At 33.5% G+C, this 19,657-nt stretch overlaps 1 protein-coding gene across 1 annotated transcript in view; it reads left to right on the top strand.

Annotated features, from left to right (window-relative positions):
* MAGI2 (membrane associated guanylate kinase, WW and PDZ domain containing 2) overlaps nt 1–19,657 on the top strand; it is a 1,275,509-nt gene that overhangs the window by 845,044 nt on the left and 410,808 nt on the right. Inside the window, exon 6 of the mRNA XM_057732512.1 lies at nt 294–373. Within this exon, the coding sequence (XP_057588495.1) occupies nt 294–373 (80 nt within the window). The remainder of the gene's footprint in view (nt 1–293; nt 374–19,657) is intronic.

The raw sequence follows: 19,657 nt of genomic DNA, 5'->3' as shown, positions 1-19,657 counted from the left end.
TAAATTCCTTTTGCTCTGGATGAGTTCTGCATTTTCAATGAGGTTAACTTGGCAACATTCTAGTTGATTTTAATAAAAATAGCTGCTTTGAGGACAGGGAGCTGAGGTTGCCAAATTTACAGCTGCCTTGCACAATTACTCTTACACCTCCTTCAGGGCTACTTAGAACCAGTAAGCAAATTAAGTGTATCGATTGCAATTTTGTTGGTCTAACCCCCTCTTTTTTTTTCTTAAGGAATAAACTTGATTCCTTTCAGTATGTGTCTGTTCAGAGTGATCTCTTTTCTTTTCAGCCATAACACGAAGACAACATCATGGCTGGATCCACGACTTGCGAAAAAGGCTAAACCTCCAGAAGAGTGCAAAGAAAATGGTAGGTTATTTAAGTTTTTATGGTGTTTCGGCATTGAACTTTGAGAATGTGTGTGTTTCTTAAAAGATTGTCTTCTCTAAAGAAGCCATAATCTGATTGAGACAGTTTTAAAGCTGTAATATTTAAAGCTCAGATAGGAGAGAGAATTAACTCGGCATTTCCGCAGTGCCATGTGGTTTTCCTTTTTCTCTCTGAGGGGACTGTGCTGGATATCACAGCTCTGTCATCTCTGTGGGTTCTGTTTGACTCCTGGCCTGACTTTCCACCACCTACTAGGCAGTTTTTGTTTGCAATATGTCTCTCTGAAGACTCTGATCTTTTTATTGGAATTAAATATGGTATATAGAGAAAAGTATTGTGGAACTATAAGTAATGTTTTATTTTTGTGTTTTGAGGCACACCATTCTTCTAGTTATTAAGGAATCAGTGATATAAAGATTTGTACATATAGTTTCTTTCCTTTAATTAAACATTTAAATACAACAATTAATTGCTTGAATGTGCTGGGTTATCTTTAGTATTTTCCAATTCCCAGTATAATGATATTAATTTGCTTAAAATCATCTGTTTTAATCTATATGAAGATTTTTAAAAATAATTTTGAGGATTATATGAAAGTAAACCTTGTTTTTAAGTTAGTAAATTATATAGATGAAGTCTGTTACTGATGATACTTAGACTTTTTTTAACATTGAGTTTAATGTTAAAAGATTATGAATAATTTATCTAAAATGATAAATAGCGCACACTCTTGATAATGCATTATTTGACCACATTCACAGCTTTTACCTTGAGCCTTGTTCAGAGGCATGTATCATTGAAGAGCTCTTAAAAGTAAAGAAAGTGACGAGGGGTATTTAAACTTTTTAAAAAGTTTTGAGAAAGTCAACTTTTTAAAAAGTCTGTAATTCTAAAAGTCCTTTTAACAGTAACTGCCTTTCTCAGATAATATCAAGATAATATTGTTCAGTCCTGTCTTACAAGGTAACTGTTCAAAGTTAGTTATACAACTGGGTTAAATTTAAACAATCAGTATACAATTTATGTGTATATATTCTAATGCATAAATATCTAATTTTTATAACTATATTTAATTTTATATTGATAGCTACATCTGTATGCCTTTCGTATACAGAAGAGCTATGTGTGCATGAATCTTTTACAATTATTTTGTGACCTGAGAGTTTTGAGCACAATTAGGTTACATTTCATTGACACCAATAAGACGTGTTACAAATTATGATAGGTTATAAATTAAAATGACCTGATCTGCTATATCTGGGAGTTACAATTTACTGATGCCATGGATATAAAACCTTAATATATACTAATTAAAATGGATTCAGTGATTTTGCAGTTGTTGAACTTCTCCGCTGTCTTGTTCCTTTGAGTTGTTCTTTTCATGATGAGTCTATTAAAGTCAAATTTTAAAAGCCTGGGAGAGATGTAGGTTTAACATTTTGCATAACTATAACATTTCAATGTTATCAGTTTTACCCATATCTGTACTCATCTGTCTTCTCAGGATTGGTAGATGCCTAAAATATGATAGCAGTATCTGTGAATCCATGTGTCATTAAAAAATGAGTGGTAAAATACAGTCTTATAGCTCAGAATGATTCATAACTGGTTAATAAGTATTTGTTTTCCTTTTCTACAAAATAATTCATAAATTTTTTTCTTATATTTTTGGAGTATTTTATAATGGAAGCTAATGTCTAGTTAGAATGCTGCTGTTCCAGACACGTTTTAAGTTTTCTTGCCAAGAAAAGTGGTTTTTGGAAATACTGTTATTTCTGTTTTCATTTTTCTTTTCTTTAAATAACATAGATTAAAACTGCTTATTTAAAATGTTGAATGTTAATGGATTGCTGTTAAACCTACTAGTTAAAACGGACTTCTTTATACATATCGCAGGTCAGCTCAGATCAAAAAAGTTAGTAATTTTCTGAATGCTTAAATATGTATAAAATGTGTGTAAAAATTGTAGAGGCTCAAGATGATAATATCTTTCTCTAGCAAAGATTTATCCTTCTTCCACCCGGGAGACAGAGTTGAGGCGAATTACTTTAATCCAATCAGAGCTGAGCCAACATGAGGTTGGGCTGAGATTTGGTAAGATCTAGTCTACCTCTGGTTTGTTTTCATTCTTAGGGTGTTTGCCCACCCAGGGTTTCAACTAACAGCCTATTGTAGGTGGGCAAATATTTTCTGTAAAGGGTAAATATTTTAGGCCTTGGTCATCCAGTCTCTTTGCAACTACTCGTTGTAAGAAAGTGGTCAAAGTCAATATATAAATAAAGGGCATGGATGTACTTCAATAAAACGTTACTCATGGACACAGAAATTTGAATTTCATATACCTTCATGAATTAAAATACTATTCTTTTGATTTTTTTCTCAGTCATTTAGAAGTGTATAAACTATTCTTAGCTCTTGGACCATACAAAACATAGGGGCAGGCTGGACTTGGTCCAGACGATCAACCCTGGTCTAGTGTGTCTATGTGGAGCCTGCCCCTGGGCAGGTCTTGAGCACCAATATTTTAAAAATATTTTTCTTCTCAGTAATGCAAGACTACCAAAAATTGTGGTGCTTTTTGGGGGTTTTAGCTTAGTTTTTTTGCCTCCAGACTTTGCAGCTTCTGAATTTGACAGATGTCATCATGGGATGATTGGGGTGTGTTGGAGCTTTGTCAGTCCCTCAACACTCTGCTGGTTTCTCTCATCCCCAGTGGTGACCTTCTTCTCAGGTCAAGTGTGGATTTTTCCCATAGCCTGGAATCAACTAAAAACAGCTGTACATTTTGCCCTCACCTCTCCAGGGTTCTTTCCCCTCAGATTCTTAAACCGTTTTAGATCTGTTGTTTCAGCAGTTCTCTGATCCCTTTGAACTGTTTATTTTTTACATTTGATCTAGATTTTCTGTGTGTTCTCTTGGGTTACAACGTGCTCACTTCATCCTACCTGGAAGCAGAAATTTTAGTGCAGTAATTTTTATTTTATTTTTTTATAAATTTATTTATTTATTTATTGGCTGCATTGGGTCTTTGTTGCTGCACATGGGCTTTTCTCTAGTTGCAGCAATCAGGGGCTACTCTTCATTGTGGTGCATGGGCTCCTCATTGCGGTGGGTTCTCTTGTTGCAGAGTACGGGCTCTAGGCGCATGGTCTTCAGTAGTTGTGACACGCGGGCTCAATAGTTGTGGCTCGCAGGCTCAATAGTTGTGGCGCCCAGGCTTAGTTGTTCCACGCCATGTGGGATCTTCCTAGAGCAGGGCTCAAACCCCATGTCCCCTGCGTTGGCAGCGGATTCTTATCTGCTGCACCACCTAGGAAGTCCCTAGTGCAGTAATTTTTAAATCGCACGTTTTCAACCTTACTGGGTTGCATACCAGAAATTCTTTATTATCATTATAGTTTATATTTAATCCCTCAAGATTGAATTCCTTGCTGTATATGTGTGCATATGGTTATGAATGTACATATATATATGTGTGTATGTAGATTTGAATCTGTAAACATATGCTTCTTCAGTTCTGTTTACATAGATTTCTGAAGGTAATTCCTTAGTTAACGGTAATAAGAACAAGCCAAGTAAAAGAGAGATGGAAAGAGGTATCAATTGATTCAAATTATTCTTGGTTGAGAGAAAAAACTAGCAAATGTTTTCTCATTGGTGTCAAGGAGGGGAAAGCCATCATGGATGGCTCAGTACAAATATTTATTAAACAATCACTTTTTCTATTGACACTAACGCAATCATTTTGCTTTTTTGTTTGAAGGATAACACAACTACTAAACATAAAAAGATACTTCCTTCTCTCACAATGTAGTTGAAAATACTGGAGTCATTGTGTTCTGTGCATTTGTCATAGCTCTGTGCATTTTTGGAGTTTCAGCACCAGTCTATGTGGCAGAAAAAAGTCTCCACCTACTACTGGATTCTAATATTAGTATTTGGGGGAGTGCTGTTTAGCAAGCCAATATAGTCTTTTACAAAATGCAACAGAGATAGCAGTTGACTATTAAATAATTTGGATGCAAGACTGGTTGAACTGTGTATAAAGCACCTTCATATTGTTCCCCAGCCCTCAGAATCAGCACTGTGGTGTTTGAGACATTTGCAATCATAAATATCCCAGTGGTGGCACATTCCACATGAAACACTGAATTAGGATTAATATCAAAAGTGATTCAATCCCAGTAGGACTCTTTTTAAAGTTGAAAAGTGACTAAAATCAATAGGACTACAGTATTGTATTCAGGAGAGGAAATTTTGTAGGATTTGTAGTCGGGGAAAACTCTACTCCAAATCCAAATCTGTGGGCTTTTAGGCAGGTACTTAGTCTCTGGGATCCTAGATTTTCTTACCTGTAAAATGGAAATGGTATCTATTTCACGCAGATATAGTTTCACATACAAGAAGGACAGAGCTTGTTGCACCATAGGCTCTAAATAACTGCTTCTTTACTTTCCTTTGAGTATGCACTGAGCCAACAAATTAGCCTCATAGAAGACAAAGGGGAAGAAATTCAGAATAGCTGACCTACCTTAAGAGCCTTTAATTACTCTAGGGTGTCCTGAAGGGGTAGAAAAAAATAAACCTATGTAGGCTAAAATTATCCAGCTAGCTAATTCTAGCCTAATATTAATAGATTGGAGGTTTCCCTCCTCCATTCTGTTAAACTGTCTCTAAATATCACAAAGTTATCATTAGAGCTGTGTGAATTAGGTGGCTTCATTTCTATATTCTGTATCCATGAATTGTAAGTGAGTTGTCTCATGTACCATAGGGAAAAAACATCATATGATCTTAACCCTTTTACCTACATGAAAACTGCATTTCAGCTTACATTAACTAAAGCTTTGAACTATTGCTTAATCTATCTTAAAAAAAAAAAAAGCTATGTCCAAAGTGCTCATGAACAAAAACAGCATAAGCTTTGTTTCATAATATTTATTAAATGGGTTTTCTTCAAGGGAAGGAGGTCGCCTTTCTAAAATAATAGAAAATGGTCATTAATTTCAGGTCTTTCTTAAATGAGTTTTATAGAAATGACAGACAGATTTGGACATGCATACTTTTATTTTTATTTTCATAGTTCAAATTCTGTTTCTAGATCACATAATTTATTTCCCTGAAATAGGGACTTTGACCTACTTTCTCATTAAATTTGTATTGATAATTAGAGATGCTAATTTCTCAAGATTAAATATGACCAAATTAATATGTCCCTTGAATATTTGTTTTTCTAATCTGATAAACCTTCTAGGATTATATTTGTAAAGTACCTTGAAATTTTTTCGCTAGGAAGAATTAATAAAAAACAGACTCTAAAAATATTAAATATTCAAGTACTAAAACTTTAAAATTAAAAAGATTGATTTATATGCAAATATGAACTCCTAATGTTTAAATATTATAAACACACTAATTTGAGTATTTTGCTTTCATACTGATATTTTGGTTGTTTTGTAAAAAAAAAATGAGGAAATTTAAAATATCTTAATAGAAGCAGTTCTTATTTCACTAACTGGTAATTATTTGCATTAGTAGTCATGATATTCTATAACAGCACTTTGAGATATGCTTTATCCAATAACATAGCACCGTTTCCATGATTTCAGCTCAAGTACTAAGAAAAAGTGATATTTTAGGAATATAAATCTTTTGTGGAAGAACTAATAAAAATAATCCAAAATGTCACATAGGATAGATATTCCACTATTGTACACAGGTACCAAATTCTGGGTTGTTACTGGTTGGCATCTGTTCTAATTGGTCGCATTCTATCTTGATTGGTTTGTGTCCAAGCAATTAAAGCTGTTAAATATTTGGACTATCATTCCTGCACTAATTATTTATTTCCCCCTTTTACCTATTAATATTTACTGTAGCTGTAAAGTAGTACCTATTAAGGATTGTGAAATTTTGTCCTCCTTTAGTTTCTGATTTCTCAAATTACTTTTATGCTTAGGAATAAATTATGTCTTATTCTTACTCCTTAATGCACACAAGTTTAAAAATAATATTGACATCATTGACTCTGCTCTGCAGAGTAGCAAAATTATTTCAAATTTTTAAAAATATGACTTTTTTTGAATGCATTATAAATCCACATGAAATAACAAAGGAATGTACAGGGAAGTCCCAAATATCCTTCATGAAGCCTCCCTCATATTAACATCTTATGTAAATATAATACAATGTCAAAATCAGGAAATTGACATGGGTACAATGCATAGAACTTATTCAGACTTCACAGTTATACAAGTACTCATTGGTGTGTGTGTGTGTGTGTGTGTGTGTGTGTATGTGTGTGTGTGTGTGTAGTTCCATATAATTACATCATACATGTCGCTCCACATAACTATAACCACAATAAAGATTTATTACCTTGAGGCTCCCTTATCTACTACTTTATAACCATACCCATCATCTCCCACTGCACAATACTTAGCCCTTAACCACTAATCTATTCTCCATTTCAATTACTTTGTTATTTCAGAAGTGTTATACAAATGGAATCATACAGTGTGTAAACTTTTGAGATTGCTTTTTCCACTCAATTTAATTATGTTGAAATCCATTCAAGTGTGTGTCTCAATGGTTTGCTACTGTTTATGTACCATTGTTTGTTTAAGGATTTAGCCATTGAAGGACATCTGGATTGTTTCCAGTTTTTAGCTCATACAAATAAAACTACTAGAGACATTTGTACACAGGTTTTTGCATGAACATAGGTTTCTCTGGGATAAGTGCCCAAGAGTGCAAATGCAATTGCTAAGCACATCTTTAGTTTTAGAATAAATTACCAAACTATTTTCCAGAGTGGCTCTATCCTTTTGTTACATTCCCACCAGCAATGAAGAAGTAACCCAGTTTTTCTGCATACTTGCTAGCATTTGATTTTATGACTATTTTTTATTTTAACCATTTTGATAGGTGTGTAATGATATTGTGTTGTGGTTTTAATTTGTATTTCCCTAATGGCTAATGATATTGACCATATTTTCATGTGATTATTTGTCTTTTATGCATCCTTCTCTGCAGCACATCTGATTGTCTTTTGCCCAATTTTTAATTAGACTGTTTTTTTTATTCAGTTTTAAGAGTTCTTAACATATTCTAGATAGAAATCCCTCAATCAGGTATGTTCTTTACAAACATTATCCCCCAGTCTGTAATTGATTTTTTCATCCTCTTAATAGGGTCTTTTGCAGAGAAAATATTTTTAATTTTGATGAAGCCTAATTTATCAATTTTTCCTCTTATGAATCATGTTGTCAGTAACAAGTCTAAGGACTCTTCACCTAGCCGTAGATGCCAAAGACTTTTCTCGTGTTTTTTTCCTAAATTGTATAGTTTTACATTTTACATTTAAGCCTGTGATCTGTGTTGACTTAATTTTTGTATAAGGTATAAGGTTTAGGTTAAGGTTCAGTTTTTACCCTGTGGATATCCAGTTACTCCAGCACCATTTGTTTAAAAGGCTATCCTCTCTCCATTGAACTGTGAATTCAATGAATTCAACTTTGTCATAAATCAGTGAGATCCATTGGTCTATGTGTCTGTCTGTGCCAGTAACATGCTCTCTTGATTCCTGTAGCTTTGTGGTAAGCCTTAATAGTAGAGAGACTGATGCTGCCTAGTTTACTCTTTTTTAAAAAGAGAAAAAGAGAGGGAGAGAAAGATAAAGGAGCTTTAATTAATCAGGAAAAGATAACAGTTCTGAACTTGTATGCATGCTTGTATGTATAGCTTCAAGTTATAGAGAGAGGAGAAAAAATGACATCTGGAAAGAAGCGAATTTGAAGAGTTCACTATTAGAGCATATGATTGAATGCACCGCTCTTACTCAATATATTAAATGGACAAAAATAAAAAGAAAGATTTGAATAACAGAAATAGTATTCTTGATCTAAAAGTTTTTTCAAATGGGGAACACACTTCTCAAGCATCCATAGTACTTTATGAACTTTGAATACATAATAGTCCATAGAGTAGGTCTTTGCAAAACTTAAAGATGACATTCCCATATTACAGAAAACTTTAATTATATATCAATAAAAAGAAAACTAAAATAATCTCCATAATAGGAAATTTTAAAACATTTAAAATCTTTTCCAACTTTATTGGGGTATAATTGACAAATGAAATTGTGTCAGTTTTAGGAATACAATATGATGATTTGATACACATATATGTTGTGAAATGATGAACACAATTTAGTTAATATATCCATCAACTCACATGGTTACCTTTTTTGTGTCTATGTGGTAATAACATTAAAGATTTACTCCCTTAGAAACTTTCAAGTATCTAATACGATACTATTAACTATAATCACTATGCTGTATGTTAGATCCTCAGAACTTATTCATCTTATAACTGAAAGTTTCTTTCTTTTGACCAATATCAGGTGATTCCCCCCATTCCCCAGCCCCTGGCAACCACCATTCTGCTCTCCGTTTCTATGAGTTTAGCTTTTTAGGATTTGACTTATAAGTGAGATCATATAGTATTTGTCTTTCTCTGACTTATTTCACTTAGCATAGTGCATTCAGGGTCCATGCATGTTGTCACAAATGGCAGGATTCATTTCTTTTTTAGGTCTGAATAATATACCATTGTGTATATACATCATTTTTTCTCTATTCATTCATTGATGGATACTTAGGTTGTTTCCATATCTTGGCTATTGTGAATAAAGTTGCAGTGAGCATGGGAGTGAAGATATCTCTTTGAGGTAATACTTTTATTTCCTTTAGATATATATGCAGAAGTGGAAGAGCAGGATCATGTAAGAGTTCTATTTTTAATTTTTTGAGGAAATCTCCATACTATTTTCTATAGTGGCTGTACCAATTTACATTCCTGCCAGTAGTGCACAAAGGTTTCCTTTTGAACATCTTTTCTCTTTTGAGAGTAGCCATTCTAACAGGTGTGAGACGATATTTCCTTGTGGTTCTGATTTTCATTTCCCTGATGATTACTGTTGTTGAGAACCTTTCTATGTACCTATTAGTCATTTGTGTTTCTTCTTTGGAAATATGTCTATTCAGGTCCTTTGCCCATTTTTAAATTATGTTATTTTTTTTTTTTTGCTATTTAGTTGTACAGGTCCTTATATATTTTGGATATTAATCCCTTTTCAGGTAAATGGTTTGCAAATGTTTTCTGCTATTTCATAGATTGCCTTTTTATTATGTTGATATGTGTGTGTGTGTGTGCGCAGATGCTTTTTAGTTTGGTGTCTTCCCACTTGTTTACTTTTGCTTTTGTTGCTTATTCTTTTGTTGTCATTTCCAGAAAGTATTTTCCATATGTTTTCTTCTAGGATTTTTGTGGCTTCAGGTCTTACATTTGAGTCTTTAAGCTGTTTCAAGTTAATTTTTGTGAATGGTGTAAGATAGAGGTCTAGTTTCATTTTTTGAATGTGAATATCCAGTTTTCCCAACATGATTTGTTGAAGAAACTATCCTTTCCCCACTGAGTATTATTAGCTCCCTTATCAAGTACTATTTGACTGTAAATGCAAATGTTTATTTCTTGGCTCTTGATTCTATTCCATTTGTCAATGTGTCTGTTTTTATGCCAGTATCATACTGTTCTGATTACTTTAGCTTTGCAATATAGTTTGAAGTAAGGAGGAAGTGTGATGCCTCTAGCTTTGTTTTTCCCTCCTCTGGATTGCTTTGGCTACTGGGATCTTTTGTGGTTCCATACAAATGTTACAGTTTTTTTTTTTTCTATTCTGTGAAAAATTCCATTGGAATTTTATTAGCAATTATATTGAATCTATAGATGGCTTTAGGTAACGTGGACATTTTAATAATATTAATTCATCAAATCCATCAACATGAAAATTTTTTCTATTTATATGTGCCTCTTCAATATTTTTCATCAAAGTCTTATAGTTTCAATTGCACAGATCTTTTACCTCCTTAGATTTATTCCTTAATTTATTTTGTTTTTGATGCTATTGTAAATGGGATTGTTTTCTTTATTTTGCTTTTCAGATAGTTTATTGTGCAGAAATGCAACTAATTTTTACTTGTTATTTTTCTATCCTACAAATTTATTGAATTCACTGATTAGTTCTAACCAGTTTTTGGTGGAGTCTTTAGGATTTTCTATTTATAACATTATATCATTTGCAAACAGAGACCATTTTACTTCTTTCTTTCTGATTTAGATGCCCTTTATTTCTTTTTCTTGCCTAACTGCTCTGGCTAGGACTTAGACTACTATGTTAAATGAAGTGGTGAGAATGGGTGCCCATGGGTAAGAATGGGTTCCTGATCTTAGAGGAAAAAATGTTAACCTTCACCATTGAGTATAATGTTAGCTGTGAGCTTGTCAAATATGTTTTATTGTATTGAGGGATGCTCCTTCTATGCCCAATTTGTTGAAACTTTTTATCATGAAAGGATGTTGAATTTTGTCACATCCTTTTTATGCATCTATTGAGATAATCATATAATTTTTATTTTTCATCCTATTAATGTACTGTATCATATTTATTGATTTATGTATGTTGAACCATCCTTGCATCCCAGTAATAAATCCCACTTGATCATGGTGTATGATCCTTTTAATATGCTGTTAAATTCAGTTTGCTAATATTTTGGTGAGAATTTTTCCATCTATCTTTATTAGGGATATTGGCCTGTAATTTTTTTTTCCTCTTGTAATTTTGTTTTCAGTGTCCGTAATTGGCTTTGGGATCAGAGTAATGTGGGCCTCATAAATTGAGTTTGGAAGTGTTTCCTCCTCTTCAATATTTTGGAGAGTTTCGAGGAGAATTTGTATTAATTCTTCTTTAAATGTTTGGTAGAATTCACTCATGAAACTCTCTGGTCTTGGGCTTTTCTTTGTTAGGAGGTTTTTGATTAGTGATTCAGTCTCCTTACTTGTTATTTGTCTGTTCAGATCTATCTGTTTATAGTTAAGTCTTGATACATTGATACTTACCTGTTTTCCATTTTATGGTGTATAATTATTCATAGTAGTCTTTTATCAACCTTTGTATTTCTGTAGTATCAGTTGTAATATTCCCTCTTTCAGTTCTGATTTCAAGTATTTGTTTTTTTTTTTTCCCTAGTCTAGCTAAAGGTTTATCAATTTTATCTATCTTTTCATAAAACCTGTTCTTAGTTTTGTTGATTTATCTCTTATTATTCTAGTCTCTATTTAATTTATTTCTGATTTGATCTTTGTATTTTCTTTCCTTCTGCTTATTTTGGGCTTAGTTGGTTCTTCCATCTCTAGTTCCTTGAAATGTAAAATTAGGTTGTTTACTTGAGATTTCTTTTTTTTATTATTGTAGGTGTTTATTGCTATAAATTTCCTTCTTAGTATTTCTTTGGCTGCATCTCATAAGTTTTGGTCTTTTGTGTTTCTATTTTCAATTGTTTCAAGATATTTTTTGATTTCCCTTCTGATTTCTTCTTTGATCCATTGATTTTTCAGGAGTGTTTTAATTTTCACAAATTTGTGGATTGTGTAGTTTTTCTCCTCTTACTGATTTCTAGTTTTATTCCATTGTGGTCAGGAAAGATAATTGGTATGATTTCAGTATTCTCACATGATCTAAAACTTATTTTGTGACCTAACATAATGATCTGTCCTAGAGAATGTTCCATGTACACTGTGTATTCTGCTGCTATTGGATGAAATGTTCTGCATATCTCAGTCCATTTATTCTAAAATATAGTTGAATTCCAATGTCTCCTTATTAATATTCTATCTGGTTGATCTATCCGTTGTTGAGAGTGGGGTATCAAAGTCCCATACCATTACTATATTATTGTCTATTTTCCCCTTCAGACCTTATTGCTTAATATATTTAGGTTCTCCAATATTGAATATATATAGTTGTTATATCCTCTTGATTAATTGACCTCTTTATCATTACATAATGACCTTCTTTGTCTCTTGTTAAACTTTTTTACTTAAAGTCTATTTTGTCTGATATAAGTGTAGCTACCCCAGCTCTCTTTTGGTTTTCTCTTTGATGGAATATCTTTTTCCATCCATTCACCTTGAGCTTATGTGTCCTTAAAGCTTAATTGAGTATCTTTTAGGCAACATATAGTTGGGTCTTGTTTTTTTATCCATTCAGCCTCTCTATGTCATTTGATAGAGAATTTAATCTATTTACATTTAAAGTAATTATTGGTAGGTAAGGACTAAACTCATGCCATCTTACTATTTTCTGACCATTTTGTAGTTCCATTGTTTCTCCCTCTTTTGCTGTCTTCCATTATGAACTGATGATATTCAGTAGATGTATGATTTGATTCATTTTTTTTTATCTTTTATGTGTCTCCTGCAGGTTTTTGCTTTGTGGTTACAATGAGGGTTGCGTGAAATATTTTATAAATGTAAGTCTTTTAAGCTGATGACAACATGATTTTAATCAACACAAAGACTCTATACCTTTACTCCTCCCCCACATTTTGTTTTTGATTTCACAATTTATCTTTTTTTATAATGTGTTTCCATTAATAAATTATTCTAGTTATATTTGTTTGTTTGTTTGTTTGTTTATGGCTGTGTTGGGTCTTCATTGCTGCACACGGGCTTTATCCAGTTATGGTGAGCAAGGGCTACTGCTCGTTGCAGTGCACAGGCTTCTCATTGCCGTAGCTTCTCTTGTGGAGCACGGGCTCCAGGCATGCAGGCTTCAGTAGTTGTGGCATGAGGGCTTCAGTAGTTGTGGCTCTTGGGCTGTAGAGAACAGGCTCAGTAGTTGTGGTGCACAGGCTTAGTTGCTCCTCGGCAAGTGGGATCTTACCAGACCAGGGATCGAACCTATGTTCCCTGCATTGGCAGGCGGATTCTTAGCCACTGTGCCACCAGGGAAGTCCCCAGTTATAGTTATTTTTAATCCTTTTGTCCTTTAACCTTTATACTATAATTAAGTGGTTAACTCAACACCACATTATAGTATTAGAGTATTCTGAATTTGACTGTATACGTACTTTTACCAGTGTGTTGTATATTTTCAGTTGTTTTCATGACTACTTAGCATCCTTAAATGTCAGCTTGAAGTACTCCTTTCAACATTTCTTATAAGGCAGTTGTAGCAGTAATTTACTCCCTCAGTTTTTGTTTAGTTGGGCAAGTCTTTATCTCGCCTTCATTTCTGAAGAACAACTTTGTCAGGTTGGCAGTTTTTTTTGTTCAGTACTTTGAATATATCATCCCACTTTCTTTTGCCCTGCAAAGCTTCTACTGAGAAATCCACATATAGTCTTATGGGGATTCACCTGTAGGTGAAGATGTTTTTTCTCTTGCTGCTTTTAAATTCTCTTTGATTGTAGGTAGCATATAGCTAGGTCAATATTTTAAAATCCATCCTGGGTCTTTTTTTTGGTGGGGGGGGAGGGGGAGTAATCTGGTCAGTCAGTTTTTTTTTAATTGGAGAATAATTGCTTTACAATGTTGTGCAGTTATCCCCCTCCCTCATGAGCCTCCCTCCCCTCCTCCCTGTCCCACCCCTCTAGGTCATCACCAAGCATCAAGCTGATCTCCCTATGTTATGCAGCAGCTTCCCACTAGCTATCTGTTTTACTTTTGGTAGTGTATATGTGTCAATGCTACTCTCTCACTTAGTCCCAGCTTCCTCTATCCCGTGTCTTTTAATTGGTGTATTTAGACTATTTACATTTAAACTAATTACTGATATTTTAGGGATTAAATTTGCCATTTTACTATTTGTTTTATGTAGTTCTTGTTCTGTTACTCTTTCCTAGTGTCCCTATGGGACACCTGAATACTTTTCTCTTTTTTAGTCTTTCTATGAGTTACTTGAACTTGAAGATTCTATGTTGATTTACTTATAGTGTATTTTTCATAGTGGTTGGATTGAATGCTACAGTAATGTGTAGCTTATTACAGTCTAATAATAGGGACATGTTACTACTTTGAGTAAAATATAGAAATCTTACTTCTAATTATGTCCTGTTAGCCTCTCCACTTTTTAAGTATATTTATATTAAGCATTTCCTATGCATACATTGAATACCACATAAAGTATTACCATAATTTTTATTTTAACTATCAAATACAATTTAAGAAACTCTTTAAGAGAATGATAATTTATCATATTTTTCACTGTGTTTATCCATTCCATTGATCTTTTCTTTCTGAAGTTCTGAGCTTTCTCCTATTTTCACTTACTTTCTGTTTGGAAAACTACACTCAGCCTTTCTTTAAGGGTATGTCTACTAATGACGAATCATATATATTTTTTTAATCTGAAAAATGTCTTTATTACCCTTCATTCATGCAGAGTATGAAATGTGTTCCACTTCCTTCTGGCCTGCATAGTTTCAGATGAGAAATCCATTGTCATTTGAATTTGTTTTCCCCTATAGGTACTATGACACTCTTCTTAGTTGTTTTTAAGACTTTTTTTTGTCTTTCATTTTCAGAACTTATCATGTGTCTCGGTGTGGATTTCTCTTTTGCATTGGCTTATGCAGATTCTTGAATCTATAGGTTTATGTAATTTGTCAAGTTTGGAAAATCCTTTGATATAAGTTTTTAAATTTTTTTTAATTCCTTGCCTTTTTTATCCTCTACTTCTGGAACTTTGATGATAGAAATATCAGTATCTTTGTTACTGGCCTGCAAGCCCCTTTGGCACTATTCTGTTCTTTTTTGTTCATATTGAAAAAATTCTATTGCTCTGTCTTCAATTTCACCATTCTATTCTCTGTTACATTCACTCTGCTACTGAACACACTCAGTGAGATTTTAATTTCTTAATTTCTTTTGGCCGTGCCGTGCAGCATGTGGAGTCTTAGTTCCCCAACCAGGGATTGACCCCACGCCCCCTGCATTGGAAGCAGAGGTCTTAACCACTGGACCGCTAGGGAAATCCCAGATTTTAATTTCTATATTTTTTCCATTCTATGACTTACATTTGGTTATTTTTTTATAATCTCTATTTATTTCCTGAGATTTTTTTTCATTAGTTTCAAGGGAATGCACAGTTTCTTGTTGGAGTAATTTTATGATGAATACTTTAAAATCTTTGATAGATAATTCCAATAACTGATTCATCATCTTGTTATTGGAATCAGTTGGTTGTTTCTTCTTATCCAATTTCTGATTTTCCTGGTTGTCTGTATGATGGAATTTTATTTGACTTTATCCTGAACAGATTTTATATGGACTTTTTAAAATAGACTTTTAAAATAAAATATTTTATTTTAGTAGGAAGTGTCCCTGTTTAGGTTTGGTTTGTACATACTGGCCCATTTTGTAGGCTGTGGTTCCAAATGCAATATAGTTTTCAGAGCCCTTCTGTGCTATTTTTTTTTATATATACATACATATATATGTATATATATATTTAAATTTATTTTATTGAAGTGGAGTTGATTTACAATGTTGTGTTAATTTCTATTGTATAGCAAAATGATTGTTATACATATATATACGTTCTTTTTTATATTCTTTTCCATTATGGTTTATCACAGGATATTGAATACAGTTCCCTGTGCTATACAGTAGGACCTTTTTATTTATCCATTCCATATATAATAGTTTGCAACTGCTAATCCTAAACCCCCAATCCTCCCCTCCCCCCACCCCCTGTCTCCTTTGGCAACCACAAGTCTGTTTTCTATGTCTGTAAGTCTGTTTCTGTTCCATAGATAAGTTCATTTGTGTCGTATTTTAGATTCCACATATAAGTGATATCATATGGTATTTGTCTTTCTCTTTCTGACTTATTTTACTTGGTATGATAATACCTTCTGTGCTATTTTAATCAGCTTATTTCTTACTTGGGAGTTCCTGACTGATCCTTGCTGGTGCCCTCTGGAAGGTGTGAAAGGCTCTTTCCTGAGTTGCCTGTTGTAAGTAATAGGGATGTGGGATTCTTGATGTGTGGGAAAGAATTACCCCTTGTCTATGTTCTCTGCCCACCTGGTAAAGACAGATGTAGGGCAGGGGATAGATCACCTACTTGGGATCCACTGATGTCATCATTGCAAATGTATCAGGCCACCTCTCCTGTTGGGGAATGTGTTGCTCTTTCTGGATTCTGTGATGCCATGAAGGAACTCACCACTGTGCTTGGGGGTGGATATTGGAGATAAGGCTGCCCTCCTGTCCCTGCTGGGCTTTCCTTTTCCTGGTCCTTTGATAAGAGAGAGTAGGCTTTTCTCATTTGTTTGCTTGCTTCTTTGTTTGTATGTACCTATTAGTATTTCTGACTTAAGGCCTGGCTCCAGTCTAAGATATGTAAGAAATGAAAGGAAAATGCTAGGAACTCACTGTGTTGTCATTCTTCAAATCCTGAGGTTGCTAACCTTTCTACCAACCTACCGTTTTCTTTTCACATTTCCAGTTTTTTTTTACAATTATCTCTTGAATTATTTCCAGGGTATTTGGAAGTGAGTAACAGAGAAAAGTGAGTTTGTACTGTCTTACCTGGGACCACATGTCTAAATATGACTTTTAATACCAAGTGATAGCAATATTTTAAAGCTTAAGAGCATTTTTCCATACATTCTCTCTGTTGTATCTACCAACACTCTGTTAGATAGGTAGAGATTTTTAACAGGAATTTTTTAGATAACGATGCTGTAGTCAAAAGATTTTAAGGGCTTTATTCAATAAGAGTGTATAGAAAGTGAGGCTTGAATTAAGTCATCTGAGTTTAAGACAGATTTCTGTGCTATGCCCATCTTGTAACACCACTAGATACTTTATCTAGAGACTTTAAGCCCTAAAAATATACTAAGGGAAACTCATCAAAAATATTTTGCCTTAAAATTTTGCATTTAAAATAAAAGGAATTTTTTTCATATATTCTCAATATTTTCCCTGGGCTATAATATCTGTAAATAGACCAATCAGCATAATTTTATGATCAAAGAACTTAAATGTCATGTGATTTATGTTCTTAAAGAGTGAATTCAGCTCTGTGAAAGATATCTTTAACTGAATCTTGATTTATATTCTGTGTTCTTTAAAAAAAAAAACACAAGCTTCTGCTGTTTTTTATGCCTTCATAATTTCTAAAAATGTTCACTACAGTCCACATAATGTTGGAACAATTTCTCTAAGAGCTAAATGTGGGTCTCTGTCCGTTATACTGTGGGCAAGGCATTATGTGTCCTTCAGTGGTTAGATCTATTGACCAACACAGAAAGCAAAACAGAAAGGTGAAGCACTGAACTGATTATTACAAACAAGTTCTTTCAGAAGTGGGAGAAACAGATCATCAACTCTTTGCCAGATAATTGAACATTAACTATGGATTGCAGTTGAAAATTTAAAAAATAAAATTAAAGTGGGCTTACTTTCAGTTGCTTAAGTAAGATAATCTGATTTCCCTCTACATGTAATTTTAAGGTTTCCTAAGTGCTATCCATCACCAAACAATGCTTTCCAAAGCTGATGACTATAAAAAAGCAAACTTTTTTTAAAGCTAATTAGGATAAAAAATGAACATTTATGATATAACCCAGTGCATGATTGTGGCCTAACCACCAAGCATCTCAAAGTTTCCGAATATGTTCAGTGGGGCCACACAGTTATAGTTAAGGTCCTATCCATGTTACTATTAAAAACCCATCTCTTAAAAGAATTATATTACCAAGAGCCCAAGATTTTATGTGCTCTTTGTGGGAAAAATTTTAGCTTAAAAAGTGGCCCTCAGTAAAAAAAAGGGGCAAGCATTATTTGATGTTTTGATACCAAATCTATGTAAGGAACTCAAATAGATTTAGAACCACTGTTACTAAGATACCACTTCAAGTTAGCAATACAAAATCAATTTGAAATTTTATTGATTTTATTTGTTCTTGAACTTCTTACTAGTAAGTGATAAATCATGTATATTATATTATCAGTGTTCTGACCCATAGAACTACATCTTGACATTTTATATTGGCTTCACAATATTTCTTTCATTTTTTTAAAGTGTTGTCTCTTCTCTCCCACATTACATTTTCAACTTATTCTAACTTGTATCCTTTTTCTTTGCCTTCGTACTTGTTTGCTTAACCCAAATCTTTCCTTTGAGGCTGTTTTAGTCAGTGTTCCAGTGCTTTGAAGCTACAGAAAAGTGACCCTTTCCCTCTGATTCTAGTACTCAGTTCTTATATATCATAAATCATTTTTCTTCTCTTAAGGTAGATTATCTACCTGCCAGGAAGCTTGGACCACTCATCCACGTGACAAATATTTCTTGGATAGCCACTCTGCTGGTAGAATTGAGTTATGAACCTTGAAAAATGCAAACACATGCAACACCAGCACACATTCTTCAAAGAGCAGTGTTGTTGAGAAGATACTATATTAAGCTTTAAAATAATGAGGAAAGTTTAGTAAAGATGTGAGAAAGCATCCATCACACAAGAGGAAAATAAAAGACAATCCACTGTACCAGGAATGTCAGTGAAGGCTGGATAATAGACCTGGAATTTGAGCAGAATTTTAAAGATTATTGGATTTATAGTCATTCTAAAGTGTTCAGCTTCTGCTGAATTGCTTCATTTGGTGACCTCTTTTCTCTCTACTCCTTCTCCCTGGGTTGTTGCTCCTATTCCCATGGTTTTACCTCTCATCTGCATGTTGATGAATCTCCATTTTTTCCTTTCAACTTTAATTAATTCTGTCTGCTATTATAAATACACACAAGTGCTATATTCATTTCTAATTACTCCACTAGATTTTGTTTCTATTATGCTATTATTGGTTATGCTAGATAGTTCTATCCTCCACTTCTATTCCAACCAGATCTGTAGTTCTTATATTATTTTTCCTTTTACTTTTTTCTTTAATAAAAGACTAGTAAAACCTTTCTATTACTAAAGTGTTATTCTTACATGTGTTCTTTTAATCTTTAGTCTATACCTCCTCCATGAAATGCTTCATGCAAGAAAATATTTCTTATATTTTTTGAAATCTATTCTCTGAAAAAGTGGCTTTTTCCAGTTGGATATCCCCTTTCACTACTCACATAATGTACTTTCCCACTATTCTCTCACATAATGTACTTTCCCACTATTCTCTCACTCCGCTTTTCGTATTCAACATAAATCCAGGATTTATTTCTTTGTATTTAAAGTTATGCATGATTTCTGTCTTACTCCACTTGATTCTTGGGAACACTGCTGTTCCCAAGATGTTGTTGTTAGTTTCTCTGTTCCACTCTGATTACTAATATTTATTTTAAAAATAAAAAGCAAAAACCCTACAAGAGTCAGATAAGCATTCTTGCATCTTCCTTAAAAATAAATTTCAAAA

The sequence above is a fragment of the Hippopotamus amphibius genome, chromosome 4 (assembly GCF_030028045.1).
Source record: "Hippopotamus amphibius kiboko isolate mHipAmp2 chromosome 4, mHipAmp2.hap2, whole genome shotgun sequence".
Classification (NCBI taxonomy): domain Eukaryota; kingdom Metazoa; phylum Chordata; class Mammalia; order Artiodactyla; family Hippopotamidae; genus Hippopotamus; species Hippopotamus amphibius.
Note: the sequence above shows the minus strand (reverse complement) of the source record. Positions and strands in the feature narration are given on the sequence as shown.